Below are 19,082 nucleotides of genomic sequence, written 5' to 3' on the forward strand. Positions count from 1 at the left end.
CTCGATACACAAACCACTGAGGGTATCAATGACAGGACATTTTACCTACTTATACTCCTGTTCATCTTTTTGATTTGTACTCCTTCTGTCTTCCCAGATGCAGTTCAGGCAGCATCTATGCAGCTGCAGCTGAAAGACCTGCTGCTGAGGACCGGCCTGAAGGAGCGGGGCCGGGTCCTGCTGGGGCCCTTCTCCTGCAGCAGCTCTCTGGAGGCCCACTGGTGTCGGCACAGCGGCAGCCCTGGCCTGGAGCCTGGCCCCCCTAAACTGCTGCTGGACCTAAAGGGAGGCCTACTGCAGGTTTGTATACCCATGACATCAATTAGGCATCCTTAGTCACAGGATGTGGCACCCAGAACTGCTACAGTGTCCAGAGGTCAGGGTCGATCAGCACCTTTACACACTACACATCTTTCTCTAGGACACGACTGTGAACCCCTGGGTGTGAGTGAGCCTCAACAGCTGCCAATCACGAGGTGATCACTCTTAAACCTCAGTTTTAGTCCCCAAATGAGGATTTTAGTTACTCCAAATGAATAATTACAGTATTCATAAACTGACCCCACAAACACAGCCCGAACCCCCTTCTTTTCATCCTGTTCCCTGCTCCCCTCCTGTTTGCAGCTGCAGTGCTGACATCAGAGATTGCCTGCTGTAGTTCCACCAAAGATTTGACTCACATATCTGCTTAAGTGGTGGAATATTAAAGGCTATTTGTAGGGAGGGTTATACCTTATGTGTGTCTTTTTTTCCTTTGACGAGTTACATAACGTCCACACTGAAAAGTCCCTTTTCAATGTGACTGAGCGCATTATTACTAATGTATTATTCCACATCACTTCTTCAGGGGAAACCCTGTACTGCTCCCCTCATTGATTAACTTAATGCTTTTATTGCGTGCCCATTAACAGGAACATAACTCGTAACTCAACACTTAATACGTAATCATACATTACCCATTGTAAATATTGCCGTTTGTGGTGTCTTAATCAAGTGCTGTATAAAAACCACCAGAATTCCTTCCGATTCCTTCTTCTCGTGCTATCCTTCCAAAAATCTGGGGAAAAAATCCCCAAACGTTCCTGTTTTTAGAGTTTAGTCATAACCCACCCTTCCAAGCCAGTGAGTAGGCAGGCAGCTCCATGTGTGAAGAGCTTGACTCAGAGATTCCTGGTTCTGATTCCAAACCCCAGGCAGACTGGCTTTGATTGATCACAGGAAGGGGAATGCCGCGGGTAGCGAGGAGGATGTGAGGCTGTGTTGGGCAATGTTAGAAAGGCGTAATGATGAAGGTAACCCTGACTGCTGCTCTTGTAGAATGTTATATTATTTTCAACGTAGGTATTAAAGCATATTAATGCATGTCACTCTTTTTGTCTCAATAACTTCACCCTTCATGTTGACTTCCCTCTGTCTCCTCTCTGTCCCCGTCTGACAGGTCTTCTGGGGTCAGGAACACCTGAGCTGCCTGAAGCTAGTAGAGGAGCACCTGCAGGCCTACCTGAACCTCCAGAGAGTTACAGAATCAGCTGATAGCTGCTCCAAGGGCAAGGCCTGCCACATCCAGCCACCTCCCTTACCCAGTGCTCCCTCTCCGAGGACAGAGCACAGCTCAGATGACCTGCGAACAGGACATTTTCAGTACATGCAGAACTCAGGTGAATGTTCATACAGTGTGTGCTGATCTCTTGCAGCAGGGCTGACAGTGTAGTTTGACTTAAATCTATGATATGATACGATAATACTTGTCAGATTGAGTCTACATTTTTCTTGCATCACAGAAGCTCCAGATCTAGGTAAAGCATTGGCCACTAAGCATCCACATCATATTTCAAGTGACAGGATTGCTTTTTTAAACTTTCATTGCTCAGGACCGCTCCTCAATGCATGTCCATCAGTAGCCCCGACCCCATAAATAAAAAGTTTGGTTTGCTTTATTGACAAAAAACGTATTATCCAAGACTCAATATAATAGTATTAGCCAAACATATTATATTTTGCTCTTTCTTGATAAGATAAGAATCCTGAATCCAGGATGAACTGTGACCGTGTGGTCAATCCTTCATATAACTAAGTTGGTTCAAACCAAAAAAGCAATCCAAAGTGAGATGTCACTTAAGATACACATCGCCTTAAATCAAAGTCGGATCAAAGCCCTCTGTTGAGAGAAGTTTCATCGGACATGTCTGCCTGGTTCCACTCTGAGTAACATGCTGTTTATCCCCCCCGCTTTGTGCCTTGTGTCTGCTGTTCTCTACATGCACACACACATACGCACACAGCAACATTATACACAGGATCAAACTCCTCTCTGGCTGTAGACCAGCCATCCACTCTGTCAGCTGTGGTTGAGTCTTTGTTTGTTGCACTGTTCCACTGCGCTTTGATGCATTTAATATGCTGGCTGAAGCAAGAGAACGTACAGTAGTGAACTAGAAGAGAGAGCACAATCTGTCTGCAACATGTTGTCAGCAGCTAGAGCACAGCGAGTGGCCCCCAGGGGCCTGACACAGGGATGAATGGAATAGATGGACAGATGAGGGGGTGAAAGAAGGTTAGAGTAGAGAGAAGAGTCTCTGTTCTTGTCTCTCACTTTTCCAAACTTTAACTCGAAAGAAAGCAAAACCTCATGAAAGTGTCGGTTTTTCCCTTTCATCCTTCCTTTTATTTTGCTCAAGAACAATGCGCCGTCCACCTTCCATTGGGCACGTCACATAAAGGGAGAAATGAGCCACAGACAGATTTGGCTGCCCCTTGAAATGTGTTTTCTGGAAGGAGACTCTCAGTGTCTGTGCCTCCAGGGGTCAAACAAAGCAGCAGTTCTCTGCCTCACTTTTTCCAAAGGACTCCCAAACAGCAGCCACGACTTAAGTCAAACACCACTCAGAAGTTAAGATTCAGTGTTCACCAGCTTTTACAGGTGCTACGCATGGTTCAATCAGTGGTTGTTTAATCAAAAGCCCAAATGTTTATGAAGTATTCTTATGCATATAAACATTCCAAAAGCGTGCAAACATCAGCAGTGCTCTTTTAGCAGAAATTGTTTTGGGGTGTTCAAATTCCATAGACGAAATAGCATCACAGCATCAAATATGTAGGCCAAAGTTAAAGTTAGGTTGTTGTTTTTTTACACTGAGTCTTTTTGATAGAAAAGTGTTGAAGTAGATTGGTATGATACTATAAGATTGTCTGTCTCATCATCATCATCTCTATCTGTCGACTCGTTTTTTGGACGTCTGCCTTTAAAGCATGGCATCTAGATTTGAGATAGTTGACCCGAATAAAGTAAAAACTTTATTCTGTCAATTCCTCTTCTCTGGCAGCCTCCCAGAGACTGCCTGGCCCCCATGAGGTGGTGTTCTGCAGCGAGACGGAGGAGAGTCCGGGGGTGATGCTGTGGAGGTACCCTGAGCCCCGCGTCCTTACCTTCGTCAGGATCAACCCTGTCCCTTTTAACACCACTGAGGACCCGGAGATCAGCACTGCAGACCTGGGGGACGCCCTCCAGGTAATAAATACATGTTTGTCCAGTTCCTCTTCTCTTTATATTCCCAAATGATTCCTTCCCAAACAGACAGCATATTGTGAATAAATACATATTTTGCTAAAAGAAGTATGAACTGAGACGAGAATCTGATCCCTGCTTAACATCACCTGCAATGAAAGAGAAATAAACTGTCTAAGAGTTGGACTGAGGGCTATTATAATTCCCATGACATGAGTCATGAGAACGTCCATACCCTATGTGTTATTGAATGATGGAGACCCCTGCTGTCCCTCCGACATGTAATACATGTTCAGACAGCTGTGGAAGTCATCTGGCCTGCTCTGGTGTGAACAGCCAGGTGTTCCTCACCCCAGATGAGGTTATAATTTGGCAGACTTCAGCAGCTACTGAGTCTGCAGGGCCTCAGTGGGGGTCAGCACATCCCATTTTCCTCCTATCACTCATCCTGCGCCTTTCTATCCACCGCCTCACTTTCCAGCTTATCATCCTTCAATGCAAGCTGGGTCCCAAATCACGTTCTTTCCCATCCTCCTCCATATGTTTCTTTTTTCCTGGAGCAGAAATTAGGGACATTTCCCTGACATTGTTATAACTTCAGACACGCCTTGGGCTGTTTATTTATTTCAAGTTTTACAGCTATAATTCCCTTTGTTTAGTCAGATATTACTGTATTTCAGTTTTTATTGTGGTTTTGATTTCATTGTAACATTCATCTATGTAGCAAAAGGTATTCTAAAGTCTCTTAGATTGCAGAAGCTGTGCAGCAGCCCTTCATACTGAAACTCAAATGTAAACCACGGATGGATCAAAATGAGATGTTACGATACAGCTCTACATGACATTTCATAATAACCAGTGAAATGACTTCAAACATGGTATAGTTGTTACATTCACCATAATGAAGCTTTTTCTCTTGACTCTTACGATGTAGTATTTATAACAATTCAAGTATTCTGTTGATGGTATAACATTAACCTGAAATGAATGACAGTAGCCAGACTGATTACATTTCCAGTCCATTTCTAAGGACTTTCTAATGACCTTTTCTAAGCATTAGGGTTGGGTTTCATTCCCTAATTTTTCTTTCTGCATCTTTCCTCCATCTTTAGGGGAAGTTTCTCGTATCGTCATATCCTCCCTTTATCTCTCAGATTCTTTTCTGGACTCCCACAATCACTTCAGCTCGAGTACAGATGTTCTCTTCTGTCAGTTTATGTCGACCCAGGAGAGACAAGATATACGAAGGTGCTGCAGATGTTTGGCTTCTTTACCAGGCCCCACAGCTGTAAAGTCTGTAATGAGAAAACTCCAGAGCTCTCACTGATTGGCCACATATTGAGTTACAGTAGAGAACAGAGGTAGGGTTAGAGGAAAAGGCAGTGATAGACAGAGTAGTAGGGAGGGGATGGTTACTGGGAGTAGATTGACAGGAAGGAGGAGGGGAAAGAAAGAGAGATTGATAGATACGGAGTGAGAGGAGAATCCAAAAAGGCTGAAGATAGCCAAACATGAAGGTTACACTTCCTATAGTCCAGGGGAGATATGATTCTCCAGCAGCTGATAAACTATGATATCTATGTGAATAAGAATGGATGCGTGCGACTGCGGACATTTTTGTGAGAGTGTGTATTACACAGCAGGAGATGAGGAATCACTGGCTGATGAACATGTGGTTTTCCCATCTTTTGCTCCATTCTTCCTCAACCCATCTGGCATGGTCCAGTCTTTTCTGACGAGTCTGTTAAAAGGAATCAGGTGATGGGGAGGTGTTGAGAAGAGGAGGCTCCATGCTCCCTGAAACCACTTGATGTGGGGATAAGATGCAGCGGGGTGAGATACTCTGTCTGTAGAGAAAAGCTATACATGCTAAGTATTTAAAGAGGAGCCATTACTATTAAGAGCAAAGATAACAGTATGAACAGTTGTGTAGACTAAGTCAGCATTTACAGTATTTAGAAAATAAATGCAATGTCCTCTCATAGAAAGCTCTGGGGCCTCATTTATAAAGCCTTGCGTAGGATTGACGTGGGAAGGTTGCTTACGTGGGACAAGTGATCAATAACATTTCCGTATTTATTTAGTTATGTTTTTGTGTGCACTGAGGAGTCTCAAACAGGCGTTTGTTAAATCATTTTAAGATTGGTTTTAATCAATTTGTGAAAATGAATTATTCATATATGATAAATGAGAGGTAACATTTTATTTATGGTATTTTTTCCACATATTTCTCTCCATTCTTCCTTCTGCCAACGGTGTCACAGTTTCTCGTCCCTCCCGTTTTTGCGCTTAGTTCGTACGCATGGGTCAGAGTTTGCGTGGAGGACCGCACATTTTCCCGTCAAGTTAGTTTTTTATAAATCGCAAACAGTGCGTAGAAACTGGCGTACGCCATCTTGTGCGTACGCACCGTTTATAAATGAGGCCCCTGGCCCGCAGCAATAAGGAACTGCTGGTAGCGTCATGAAAAACATCATTTACCAAGTGTAAATGCCAGACTGGCTTAAATCCATTGTTGAAAGCTACCGTGATGCATTTTGTCAACACTGCTAGAAACAGTATCATGTATCATGGCCTTTTTGAAAGGAGTGATTGTAAAGTCATTATAAGACATTGGATCACTTTACAGATATGTTACACACTCCTTCTTACCTCATATTTAGTCCAAACACTCACATATCTTATATATAAATAATACGCATATTTTGTGTAAGGCCAGGGGATATTTTAACAGGACCAAAGTGGTAGTGATCCCAGATTGAACTGATGTCAGCCTCCTGCATACAATAATTATTCTTTCCCTTCTACCAAACTTCAAATGATATATTTCCTGTGTTTCCCCGTGACCACAAAGTCCAGCAACAGAAAACGGAAAGGCAGCATAAAAATCCCCCAAAACTGTTCTGGCTCAGTTACAGACAGTCGGACAGACGGACAGTCGGAGATGGAGGTTGAACGTTTTGAGAAATGAAAAGTGAGAGTTATAGGGCCAGAAAAAGAAATGAGGAGTATAGAGCAAGTGAGCATTGAGCTTTTGTTTTCTGATGAGCTTGTTTACCAGCAGGGGGCTGTGGAAAGGTTTGTTGGAGGTGAAAAAAGTATAAGTAGCTCTCTCCACATTTTCTCCATCTCCTCATTCTATTCCTCCTCCGCTTCTCTCTCTTCTCATTACTTTTGTCACACTTCCCCCTCCTCCCTTCATTTGCTCTGTGTCTCCACCCTGCTGAATAGATGGAGCTGGGGTTGTGGGGGGAGTTCTTTCTCCTTGTCCCCAGAGCAGATCATATTAACATTTTATAAAATCAATATTTCCTGCATTTAAATAGATGTGGTTTCCCAACTGGTTCCAGTATCTCAGAGGGGGAATTCAAGCCTGCTAGCATTACTCATAGTCAAATTGCTGCCCGAGCTGTTTTCACATACAGTAGAAAGGGGAACTATGTCAGAGTGATTGGAGGGGCAGCTTACAAAGGACAGATCCATGATGGAGCATCCATAGGTTCCCGCCTGTAAAGGGCCCTAGCGATGAAGGAAAAGAGGGAGAGAGGAAGGTGACTCATTCTCACCTTCTCACTGCCGTGTGGTCCAGTTCTCTGAATCATAAGCAGGTGTCCTTACTGATCTTTTTCCATCCCTCTCATTCGTCTGCTCCTCCGTTGCCTCTCTGTGGGGTTGTGAAGCCTGAGAAACAGGGAGTAAACACAGGAGCCGTGATTCAGCCTGACCCCCGCTCCGGGAGCACGAGAGGAGATACAGTCTGTTAAAGAGGAGAGCAAAACTTGAGCTGAGACGGACAAAAGTCCTCCGTTCCGTTTGTCCTCACACACATTCTCGTTTCAGTAATATTAGCATTTCTTTCACTATGCAAATGTAGGAAATTGATCATGCTCTCGCTGTTTGGGCAGCTGCAAAAAAAGGCTCAGACAAACATCATCAACATCGGGCCATCTGCTCCCCTGCTGTTGCTTTCGTGCATGGCACTGTGGGATAGCCTTTCATGTCCCAGCAGGGCTCTGCCATCAGGGCCTGCTGGCCTGCGACCCATATCATAAAAGCTCCATGGCCTGAGATGAACCAGCAACCTCCAGTCCAAACCGCCGCTGCAGCTGTTGTTTTTTGTCATTGTTTTTATGAGAAACACAGGTCCATCAGCTTCGCTTCCTCTGCCTTTTTTAATCATGCATGTTTTTTTTCCAGTTAGTAAAAGAAAATGCAATTTTTTTCGGGAGTACAAAACTGGAGAGAGTCCGTGGGTAGTTCTCTTCACAACGGCCCATTGAACCAGAAAGAGAAAGATTGTAACTTAGCCAAGATAACTGTTATTGTAGCAGGACAGTACTAAAGCAGACCTGCGTTGGTCACAGCTAACGTACTATACAAATAAGAGGCTGTCCACGTTGTTAATTTGATCTGCAATTTCTACACCTCATCCACCAAAACTTCAGTCCCTCGTTTTAAAAAGTTTGGCCGAAAGGAAGAAAAAAAAAGCCAAGCGTGAAGATCTCAGCATGGGCTTATTCCTGATTTTCCACACTGATTAATGTTAACCTATATTAGCCCACCTGAGACAGCATAGCAGGAGTCATTTTCAGAACAATTTTCATTACATCTCCTGAGTAAACATTTGCTCAAGCCGATGTCAATTCAATTTGTCTGCTGACTGATAAGAGGTAGCTAGCAGTGGAATTTGTAGACATATAGGCATCAGTGAAATAACAGAAAACCTAATAGAAGTGGGGATATTGTTAATAAAAGTGATAGCAGCAGCCGGGGCCTCAGAGGGGGGCCGGGGAGTCTTCAGTTGCAGAAACAAACTCTAGCAGTCATCACACCAGGAAATTAAATGATTTCTGTATGTTGTTGTTGTGACTCCAACTTTAGTTAAACTTTTAAAGAAACTGTGATTGGTCAGTCTCACAAAAGCAACTCCTTGCAGAATAATATTTATTGTTTTGGCAGAAGAATGTTTGGGTGACAGAAATGGAAATCGGATCTGTACTGTATATGCAACAGTTCTGGATTAAATATATTTGTAAATAGTTTTAATTAATGAAACTACTGAACACTTTTGAAACACCTCTCAAGTGGAACTTTGACTCAAAAACTAGATAACATGTATAGATAGTCCTCAAGCTGATTTTTTTGCGGTGAACTGCCAGGCATACTTTGACTGGTGCTGAAGCAAAACACAGATTGGATCCTTCCAGCCAAGGGAATGCCAGCTATTCAGGGTTACATGTTGTTTATCAGATAAGGTACACACACAATCAGGCAGCGGAAACCAACACTGCCTAGACTGTATCATGCGCTCACATACATACGCACACCTGTGTATACACATATGTATACACGCATATTGTCTTTCATACATACAATTATACATACGGCTTCCTCTTGGAAATGTAAATAGGTGCCTTCTCTTCCAAAAAGCAATTTCTAGACAGACACACAACTCAACATAGCTCAAATCTATTTCTGTTTAGTTTTTCCTTTTTCTTCTTTTTCCATCAACCCTACAACATTTTTGAGCTTGTTATCGATTTCATCTCCTCCAAGGCCATCGCAAGTCAAAGGGAACATGACGCAAATTCAACCATGCAAATGTGTTCCACTGTACCATATATGTACCTCACATAATAATTTCTGTATGCCGTCATCTGTATAGAATATCACAGGTGAAAGAAAAACACCCTCTGTGTTTTGGCAACGCAGTTGTGGGAATTCTCTGCGGAGATTCAGTGAGTTTCCGCTCCGGTGGCTCAGCGTCAGGGTTGCGGGTGCACCGCTCTGTCAGGTACAATTATGAGAAGCTGATTCCAGGAAACCTGAGTGGCATTTCTTGCATGATGCTACAGTTACCTAATGCATCCGCCCCTTTACAGTACAGCCCCACACATATGAATGCACATACCCACACACTAACTTGTTGAATGAGATGGTAAGTGTCCAGGGAGCTCGGAACTTCGGGTAAACAATTGGATTGTCGCACTACCTCCCACAACACACACATACACACACACACACACACACACACACACACACACACACACACACACACACACACACACACACACACACACACACACAAACACACACACTTCCTGCCAGGCATCCTTAAGGTGTGCAGCCAAAAGTTCCTGCCACCTCTGATCCATCAGCGGCTGATGTGCAGGTGGTTGGGGGGAACCTGAGAACCTGTTTTAGTTCACACAGGAGCACCAGACACATTTATGCTAATGTTGGCACAATATGAGAGGAATCAATGGAGCTCACCAGTCGTCTCGCAATGTGTGAACACTCACACAGCTGATTGTTATTCAGTGTGAAAAATAGCTCCAGGACTTCAATGCTAATGGCCTCAGTGTAGCTTTCAGTTGCCCGCTGTTTAGTTATGCTGTGGTCATGCATTGGTGATGAATTGTCGTCTCGCTGCGTTGGTGGTCTCCAGTCAAAGAGTTGTCGCTTTTTTCCGACTATGAGAAAACTCAAGATTGGTTTGTCTGAAGTAAGACAAATGTACGACTGGAATACAGTGACCATAAAAAATCACTTGCTCACTCCTTCTCCAAGATGGGGATTCCCCGCGTCTTCAAAGGCTGCTTAAACTTGTGCTTAATGATTAGCAGATGACTGCAGTTGCTAAATACAGTGTGTGTAACTGGGGGGTCCACAGGACTAAAGTAGTGGCCTACCTGTTGTGCAATAACAAAGCCTTACAGTAATCCTGCCAGAGTTCCCGTTAGCCGGTAATTACCGGACTACGACCGGTAAAATATGCTGAAGACCGGCAAATCTAAATCTCTCCGGTCAAAGTGTCCGTTCAAAATAATTTCCGTTTAGCGCAATACCACATCAGTTGCGCAACTTGCGCCATTTATGTGACAGACAAAAGAGTATGTGACAGACAAGAATAGTCAATTCTAATGTCTAACACTTAATGTGGAGAAAGAGATGTCCTGTATGGGTTGATTGTGCGTTGATCTGTTGGTAATGCCTCAGGGTTCCGGTGGGCATGTAAACAAATGCATAATGCTGCGCTATACTTTGCGGCCTCACCCAGTTGCATAGCGACGCTTATTGTTTAGGTGTCTTTTAATAAGCAGGTAGTCCTATCATTAGCTAGAACTAGCTAGATCTGATCGATATGGAGATAAACGCGAGTAAAGTCTAATCTGGCGGGAGAGAGAGATCAGCTGCTGCTGACGAGTCGACTGATTGATTGATTGATTGAAAAGTTTATTAACAGCTTGTATATTGGGTACAGTACGGTACAGCTCAAAACATACAATTGTTAAGGGGATGCAGACCAGAGAAAGACTTTCGTCTTGTTTACATCAGGGTCCCCCATTTCCAATTCATCATGTCATTTAAGACATATAAGACATATTTGACATACAGATGGCTTATTTACAATTTACATACAGGTGGTTTTTTTACATACAGATTGCTTATTTACAATTTACATACAGGTGGTTTTTTACATACAGATTGCTTATTTACAATTTTCATTTTCGATTTCGTTCTAATACATCCTAACCGGACATTTAAGACATACCAAGTCTACAGATATACAGTTAGTAACAGAGTCTAAAATGCGAGTATATACATAGATGGGGGGGGAAGCTGTCCATTGAACGACAGGTTGAGATTTGTACCATTACCGGGGCCAGTTTTGCAATGCTCTCCCCCGAAGGTGCTCTTTAAGAGAGGTTTTGAAGGTAAGTATAGTTTTACTTTCCTTTACAGTTGTGGGAAGAGCGTTCCACCTTGATGTGGCATAATTGCGAAATGTGTATTCCCCCTTTTTTTGTGCCAAATCTGGGTTTCACATGATTTGTGGAGCTCCCTCTGGTGTTATGATCATGGTATTCCTTGACCTTTGGGAAGAATTTTGACATGTACATGGGTACCATAGAGGTGTAGTGGATCTTGTAGACCAGGCCCATTGCAAGTAGCTGTACTCTGTCGTCTACTCTAAGCCATCCTAGGTTGTCAAAGTGGGCAGAGGTGAGGTGGGTTCTAGATGAAAGGTCAAGCAGTAGTCTGACCAGTTTATTTTGCGATGTTTGAAGTTTTATTTTTAGCGCCTTGGAGGTGCTATGGTACCATGACGTGCAAGCATAGTCATAGTACCCTTGAATGAGTGCTCCTGCCAGAGTTTTCAGGGTGTTTTTGTTTACCAGAGAGGAGATCCGGTATAGGAATCTAGTTCTTTGATTGACTTTTTTATTACATTGGATGCCATTTTGTCACAGGAGAGGTTTGCCTCAAGAATAGATCCTAGGTATGTAATTTCCTTCTTACTTGTGACTGTAGAGGAAACTTCTGTGTAGCTATGCTGTGGGAGTCACCGACTCAGGAAGGAGACACGGTAGGAGCAGTAGCTTTGATGTCAAACACTGGTGGTTTATTTGGAGTTAACGGCCGGAGGATTCACATCACAAGTCCAAGAGTCAGAGGTTCTGACTTCACGGTAGAGTTGCCACGTCAATCCTGGAGAGCCTCTCTCTTGCCAGCCCATCTAACTGGTTTCGCAGAGAGTAAACAACATATTTGAGAAGATAGCCTAAACAGTGTGGGAACACTGAGTTACTTGCGTCGGACACTTATGACCTCGAAGATTTCACACCTTGGAGTCCACAAATACAGAGAAGGAAATGTCCCAGTGTACCCACAACACAGACCATCTGTGACCCAGTATTGACCGGTCACAGAATGGGAACAATAACATTATTGGCTAAGCAGCCTGTGTCCTTAAAGGAGGTAAACAGACATCAAGGTTTGTCCTGTATGTCACATCTTGGCGTCTATGACAATTATTTCCATAACAGTGACAATAATGTCGCCCACTGCAACTGAGAAGTCGTCGGATTTGCTGAGATTATGTTTCGAACTGAAGAGAATGGACTCTGTTTTACCCAGGTGTAATGATAATTTATTATCGGCGAGCCAGGTGCAGATTCTGCCGAGCTCGGAGCTGAGGGTTTTTTCAACCTGCAACCTGTTCCTGTCAGAGACCAGCAGGGCTGAGTCGTCCGCGAACAGGAACAAGTTGCAGTCACATGCTGATGACATGTCATTTACATAAATTCGGAACAGTAACGGACCTAATATGCTTCCTTGTGGAACACCACAGCTCACTGGGAGGGGGGGGGGACAGAGTACCGTTTACCTCCACCATCTGTTCTCTCCCCTCCAGGTAGGATTGCATCCAGCTCACCGATAGTTTATCAAAACCAATTGCTTTTAGCTTGTCAATCAGAATGGGGTGATTGACAGTGTCGAAAGCCTTTTGTAGGTCCAGCATCACCATGCCGCAGTACTTGCCCTCGTCCACCTCTTGTTTGATGTGGTCGCTCAAATAAAGAAGGCATGTGTCAGTGGAGTGGGATGTTCTAAAGCCAGATTGAAATTCATAGATTAGTTTATTTTCCGCGAGGTACTTTTCGACCTGTTCATATACTATTTTTTCCATGACTTTCGAGATGGAGGTAAGTATAGAGACAGGGCGGTAGTTGCCTGGGTCCAATTTGCTGCCCTTTTTGTGCAGGGGGGTTACTCTTGCAATTTTGAAGTCTTTGGGTACTTTTCCCTGTTTTATGGAGAGGTTAATTATGTGAGCTATGACTGGTGAGATGGCAGTTGCTGTGTCTCTGAGGAATTTGGAGGGGATATTGTCGTGGCCAGTGGCCTTGTTAGGTTGGAGGGCGCTCAGTTTAATGAGTACCTCTGCTGTTGTTACCCTTGCTAGACTGAAATCATCTTTGCGTACCCCTAGGTTTTTGTAGTAGGTCATGATGTGATCTACTCCAAAAAGCCCTGAGTGGGAGGGTAATTTATTTACAAGAGTTGTGGCTATGTTTGTGAAAAAAATGTTCAAGTACTTGGCCACATCCAGTTTGTCTGTGATGAGCCTGTTATCTGTCTTTATGTGAGACACCATGGTCGACACGCAGCTCTGCATGATCACAGAACAAAACACACACCAGGTTAGAATATCACACGTAGCTATTTTAATGACCTCTCAAACTACCGTAACTAGTTATAGATATGTTTAGTTTTACTGTCGGGTCACTCATTACTGATCCGCGAGCTGCATGATACTGACGGGCTGTCAGGAGAGGGAGAGCGCTCCGTTTATTATTCCCGTGTTATTATAAGTTACTGTACACTTTTGAATAATGTAGTTAATCTACTATAATTAGTTTGTTTAATATCGAATCATATCAATTTGTTTTAAAGCACAATAAATAACAAAGAAGACCTTTGACCGGCACTTTTCTCATTTTGTCCGGAAGATTTAAACTTTAACAGACATGTTGACCGGCGAAAAAATATTCTAACGGGAACTCTGAATCCTGCTGCTGATGAGTAATTAGGGATACTCTGAGGAGGAGTCTGTTTACATGGACTGGAGCCTCTGGTTAACATGATGAACAATTGAGGGATAGTATAGTAAGAAACCACTGGTGTCCATCTGTAGAGGACATTAAGTGAGGATATACAGTATACAAATATTAGGCAACAGTTTTCAAAGAATTCCATCTGATCACATGGTAGAAAACAAAGCTCAGAGTTAGTGTTTCAGTAGAACGTTTATTTTCAGTGAAACCCCAAAATGCAACCCCCCCCCCCCCCCCCCCCCCACCCATATACTGTAATATTAGTACATATGTTATATGTAAATTAACAATGAATGCCTCTGACCCAATTTGCCCTTGGGACTGGTGTGAGCCATTTGCGTTTCTTTGTGTCCTCATAAAGTCTCCAAGTAAGCCATACCTTGACATTTCTTCCAAGCTCTCTAGAGAAGAAAACTTTTAGTCTGTCCATCTTTCCAACTGTGTTTTCACAGTAAATGAAAAAACCTTACAGATACTTGACAGTCAAATAAAAAATGCTGCCACAATGTTGATTGTCTAATACTAATGCTACATATAAGGATGAAAAGTATGCATTCACAAATAAATGATATACATATTTGGGCTCACATGTATAAGTTGTTCACTGTGTCTTTCATTCCAGGTACCATGCAGCCTAGAATTCTGGGACGAGCTCCAGCAGGCCTTTGTTCCGTACCGGGAGTTCAGCCTCTCAGAGAGCCGGGCCTGCCAGCTGCAGCTGCCCAGCCTCAGCCTGACAGAGAAGCAGAAGGAGCTGGTGGCCTCCGACCTGTGGAGGATAGTCCTCAACAGTAATGGAGAGGGAGGAGATGAGCAGAGGTGGGGAGAATTCATCCTGTACTGTTTCTCTGTGCTTCAATGTATCTGTGTGTCTTTTATGCATGCTTGTATATGAAAAAGTCTGCACCCAGGCCGCCAAGCACAAGCCAAGCCAAGCACAATGTGTCCCTCGCCCCACATCTGGTGTGCAGGAGCAGGGAGCGGGCTTGGAAGGCGTTCAGATCGGCCTAATGAGATTTCCCAGCACACCAAGTGCCTGTCAGGGCCCATCCGGATTCCTTCCTGCTTACCTTGAGTGTATCTAATTGTGTGGAAGCTCACGGGAAGCGAGAGGGGTGAAGCCCCCTTTGGTTTGGCTCATAAGATCCTCGGTTTGGATAGGTTGAAACACCTTTTACTCCCTTCTCACTGCCTCCTCTTTTCCTCTCTCTCATGTCATGTCATGCCATTAAATCTTCCGTGCTTCACCCATTTTTCATTTGCATCTGTATTCTTTTCATTTCTTTCTCAGCTTAATGTCCACCCCCTTTTTGACTCTCGGGATTAAAGGAACTTCTAGTGAAAGAGTATTGCCAAGCCCACATTCTGTGTGGCTTAGCGAGCTAAAAAGGGAGGAATAAGAAAACATGTAAGGGAAGTAACTGAGAAAAAAGTGTACAGTACCAGATACAGTGTAGAGCATCTGTGTTTCATTACAATCATAGCGCAAACACTACATTTCCTTTATGTTTAAATTATTTGTCTTTTTAGATCAAAATTGATTCCCTTTTCCTTACTCGCTTGTTTCATCTGCCTTACTTTAGTTTCCACCAGAAAAATAACTTGGCTGCCCTGCCAACTGGAAGTAATGAAAATGGTCAACATATGATGCTTATCTTTTTAAGGAGCACTCTGCTGCACCAGCGTTGTTCAGGTCTTGAGCGTTTCCTGCTGGACTTTTTATGGTGGATCATGGTAGCAGCAAATTACAGAGCAAATGGTCATTCACTTCAATTACCCTCCATTCAACTTCATCAACCATGACATGCAATTAATGTCCATAGAGAGGTTCTCCTGGAAACTGCGGCAGTAATAATGGACCTAAACTCACAGCCTGGGACGGACAGCGAGGAGGCCCACTCCATATTATACTCAAAAATATAATTGTAGCGTTTATCTCATTGTACATTTCTGGCGAGGATGTCACACAATTTGTAACTCACTGGGCAAGAGACAAAATAATTCTAAGAAATCATATTATTTGTATTAGTGAGTTCATTTTGTGTGGCCAATATTCCACAGCTTGGCTCATGCTTTTTATATAAGTTTGATGGAAAATAAATAACCATTTAATATGTTTTCCCTTTGAACTGTCAAAGCATGGTCGGATTTTCCTATGAAATCATGTTATAATCACAGAATGCATTTACTTGTCTTTACTATTTTCATACTATTACTTGTTTTCTTTGCAGTTGTACTGTTTTCAGTGCTCACTTGTTTGTTTTCTCGCAGTCAGAAATACCAATTGATCTGTTTATGGGTGAGGGTGTGACTGTGTCTGCTCTTCCTTCAGTCTGGACAGTGAGAGTGGCTCCCAGATGCCCTGCGATCAGTTGGTTTCTCCCATAGCATTGGCAGCCTGCACCCGTGTGGACTCCTGCTTTGCACCCTGGTTTGTCCCCTCCCTGGGTGTGTCCCTTCAACTAGCACAGCTGGACGTTCACCTCTGCCACCATCTAGAACAGCTGGGCACAGGTAAGAAAGAAAAATACCCAGTCACAGAGTCTCTCATGAGTTTGTAGATACAATTGAAGGACATTTGTGACAAAGTGGGAAGATCAAATTCAAAGATACCAGAGGGTGTAAATACTAAGTATATACAATGTATGCAACTCAAATGTAAGAGACCAAAGAATATAAACAGATTACCGGTAGGGTCCAGATCGGGGTGCATATGCATACAGATGTACAGTTTCAGACCTTTATTATAAGTAGGTAGTGTAAGAGTGCATGGTATTTATAGAATGTTTCTGATTGTGTTGGACTGGAAGAGTGAAGTGTGTAAACTACATTATATTCAACATCACTCAAATGAGCTATTAAATCGTATTATTCCTAATCATTTATAATAATGTATTAGTTAGTATCTAAGGTTGTATTTATCTCAGTCCACTGAGGACAGCTTGAACACATGTTTACTCATTGCCATTGATCTGCTACAAACACAGCAAGATTGTTATTCCCTTGTACTATCAAAAATGTCTCACAGTCCAGTTTCTAATGGCGGTCCTCTGTCACACTCCTCCAGTTCCATCCCGGCAACTTCGTCCCTTCCTGCCAGACAGGAAGTTACCTCAGGAGCAAGAGTTCATGGTGACTGGTGCTCGGGAGCCGCGGGTCTTCCTCCGCCAGTGGAGCAACGGCCCACGTCACTGTCAGGAGTTCAGCTTCTCCACCCAGCTAGACTGCAAGCTGCTGGAGTACCGGAACCTTACACACCTGCAGCTCCTCCAGCCTGTTGTCCTACAGGTAGAGCTCAGACATTTATGCTAGTTTGTCTAATTCGACATTTAAAAATCAAAGCATTGGTCAGGAATTGTGTAAAAATTACATTTCTTGTGGTTTTCAGGGCCAGGCTGCTGCCACATATTGCCCCCAGGACACCTCACTGGATGTGAATGTTTTTGTGGATCCGGTGTTTCTCAATATCAGCCAGTATGCCATCCACACTGTGGACACTGCTCTGCAAAGCTGGAAACAGGTTGATATACACTTTATATTCAAACACACTCCAAAGAACAATTTCTTTTTTTTAAATCCTCCCCTCCTATGGCCAAATACCTGGCCATAAATTCTCTTGCAATTCTGTTATTGTTTTCTCTTTCTCATTCCTCTCTCTTTTTCTGAGCATCTGCCTTTTGACGACTTGCCAAAATGGTTAAATTGGGTGAAATTGAGTATCAGCTAAACAAACAGAGTGGATTCCATGAGAATGGTTTTGGTTATATGCCAGTGGTAATACAATGTGCAGGAGGGTACTGCCCTTTGCTGTAAGCTCTGACTAACAGGCTACAGTGTGTCTTTGCCGGGCTTCTCGTCCGTCCTGTGGTCCTCGTCATCTCTCAGTTCTCAACTCTCAGCACTGCCTCTAGTAGCCAGGATACTAGTGTGTGAAGTGATGCCCTTAAAAACAAGGTAAAACTTGAGTGGTGACACCTGCCAAGACTTCATCTGGCCCTGATCCTCCACCCACTTGTCTACTGCACACACATACACACACCCTGGCCTCTCTGGCTTTGTATGCCCTATCATGGTCGCTCAGCTGTGGCTGTGCTGACTCATATACTGGCCTCTGGAGACATGAGGTACTCTCATGGTTTTACATGCATACACACTCTCACTGCCATGTGAAAGAAATAAATTGTGTTTTTCTAGGAACAGCTGTGGTCTTTTACCTGTGGAAAATAAAATGAAACAAGCTATATAGGAAACCTATTTTAAAATGATTATTCTGGCTAGCAGTTTAATACCTTTGTTTTTACTCTGTGGCATCATTGACTCATCAAAGCTGACCGACTGAGTTGGATATTTCGGTCATAATTGTCCATTGGCTTCATTATTGCATCATGTAGGGCAAGCTAGAAAGTGTTCCCTATTTCTGCTGGTTAAATGAGCCATAAATAAGACTTTAAAGCATTGGTGTTGTTGTAATGAATGGTCATGCAGCTTTACTGGAGTGTTTTGGATATGTTGGTATCCACAACATGCCAAGCACGATTACCTAGGATATTATTTGGTCTTGTGATTTTTGCCAGGTTTTTCTGATAATGGGTGATATGTTTGGCTTTTTTAATACCATTTTGGACCAGTTTCATTAGACCCAAAATAGAGGCATGCAATGCTCACACATACTCACACAGAATAGTCTTCACTTGTTCATTACACATTCAAACCAAAACCTTTCACTGGTATGGGATTGATTCATAAAATGATTAAGCTTGTTGTATTGTCTTGATTGGTCTAAACAGCAACAGCCTTGTAACTTGTACAGATCCTTTGAACTACGTCCAGCCTTTACCACTTTGCTGAACACAAGGGGAAAGAACACACCATAATTATGAGGCAAATGTGCTGCGTGTGAGTAGGGGTACAGAGAGGTCAAGTACAAAAGGCTGATTTTTTTTTTTTAAACACTCTTCTCCAGTATTTGGTTCACCTAAGAAAAAGTTGTGGACACTTCGATAGTGCAATAATGTTTTCCTTTTTGGGGTTTTCACTGAAACAAAAAATGGTACGTGGTGAGAAAACATTGTATGGGTGCGATTAAGCACAATCTGTCTGGTGGTGAGGTGCACTATAGGGGCTGATGTAAAGAACCTCCGTGTTAAGCTTAAATGTATGTTGGATCTGACAGA

General features: G+C 43.2%; 1 protein-coding gene across 1 annotated transcript in view; it reads left to right on the forward strand.

Moving 5' to 3' along the window:
* LOC117551548 (vacuolar protein sorting-associated protein 13B) overlaps window positions 1-19,082 on the forward strand; it is a gene marked incomplete at its 5' end in the record, with an annotated part of 227,326 nt that overhangs the window by 143,547 nt on the left and 64,697 nt on the right. The window contains 7 exon segments of the mRNA XM_034224450.1: window positions 98-300; window positions 1,439-1,658; window positions 3,324-3,508; window positions 14,531-14,727; window positions 16,241-16,422; window positions 16,976-17,196; window positions 17,297-17,428. Of these exon segments, the coding sequence (XP_034080341.1) occupies window positions 98-300; window positions 1,439-1,658; window positions 3,324-3,508; window positions 14,531-14,727; window positions 16,241-16,422; window positions 16,976-17,196; window positions 17,297-17,428 (1,340 nt within the window).

This window comes from Gymnodraco acuticeps, unplaced genomic scaffold, assembly GCF_902827175.1.
Source record: "Gymnodraco acuticeps unplaced genomic scaffold, fGymAcu1.1, whole genome shotgun sequence".
Lineage (NCBI taxonomy): Eukaryota > Metazoa > Chordata > Actinopteri > Perciformes > Bathydraconidae > Gymnodraco > Gymnodraco acuticeps.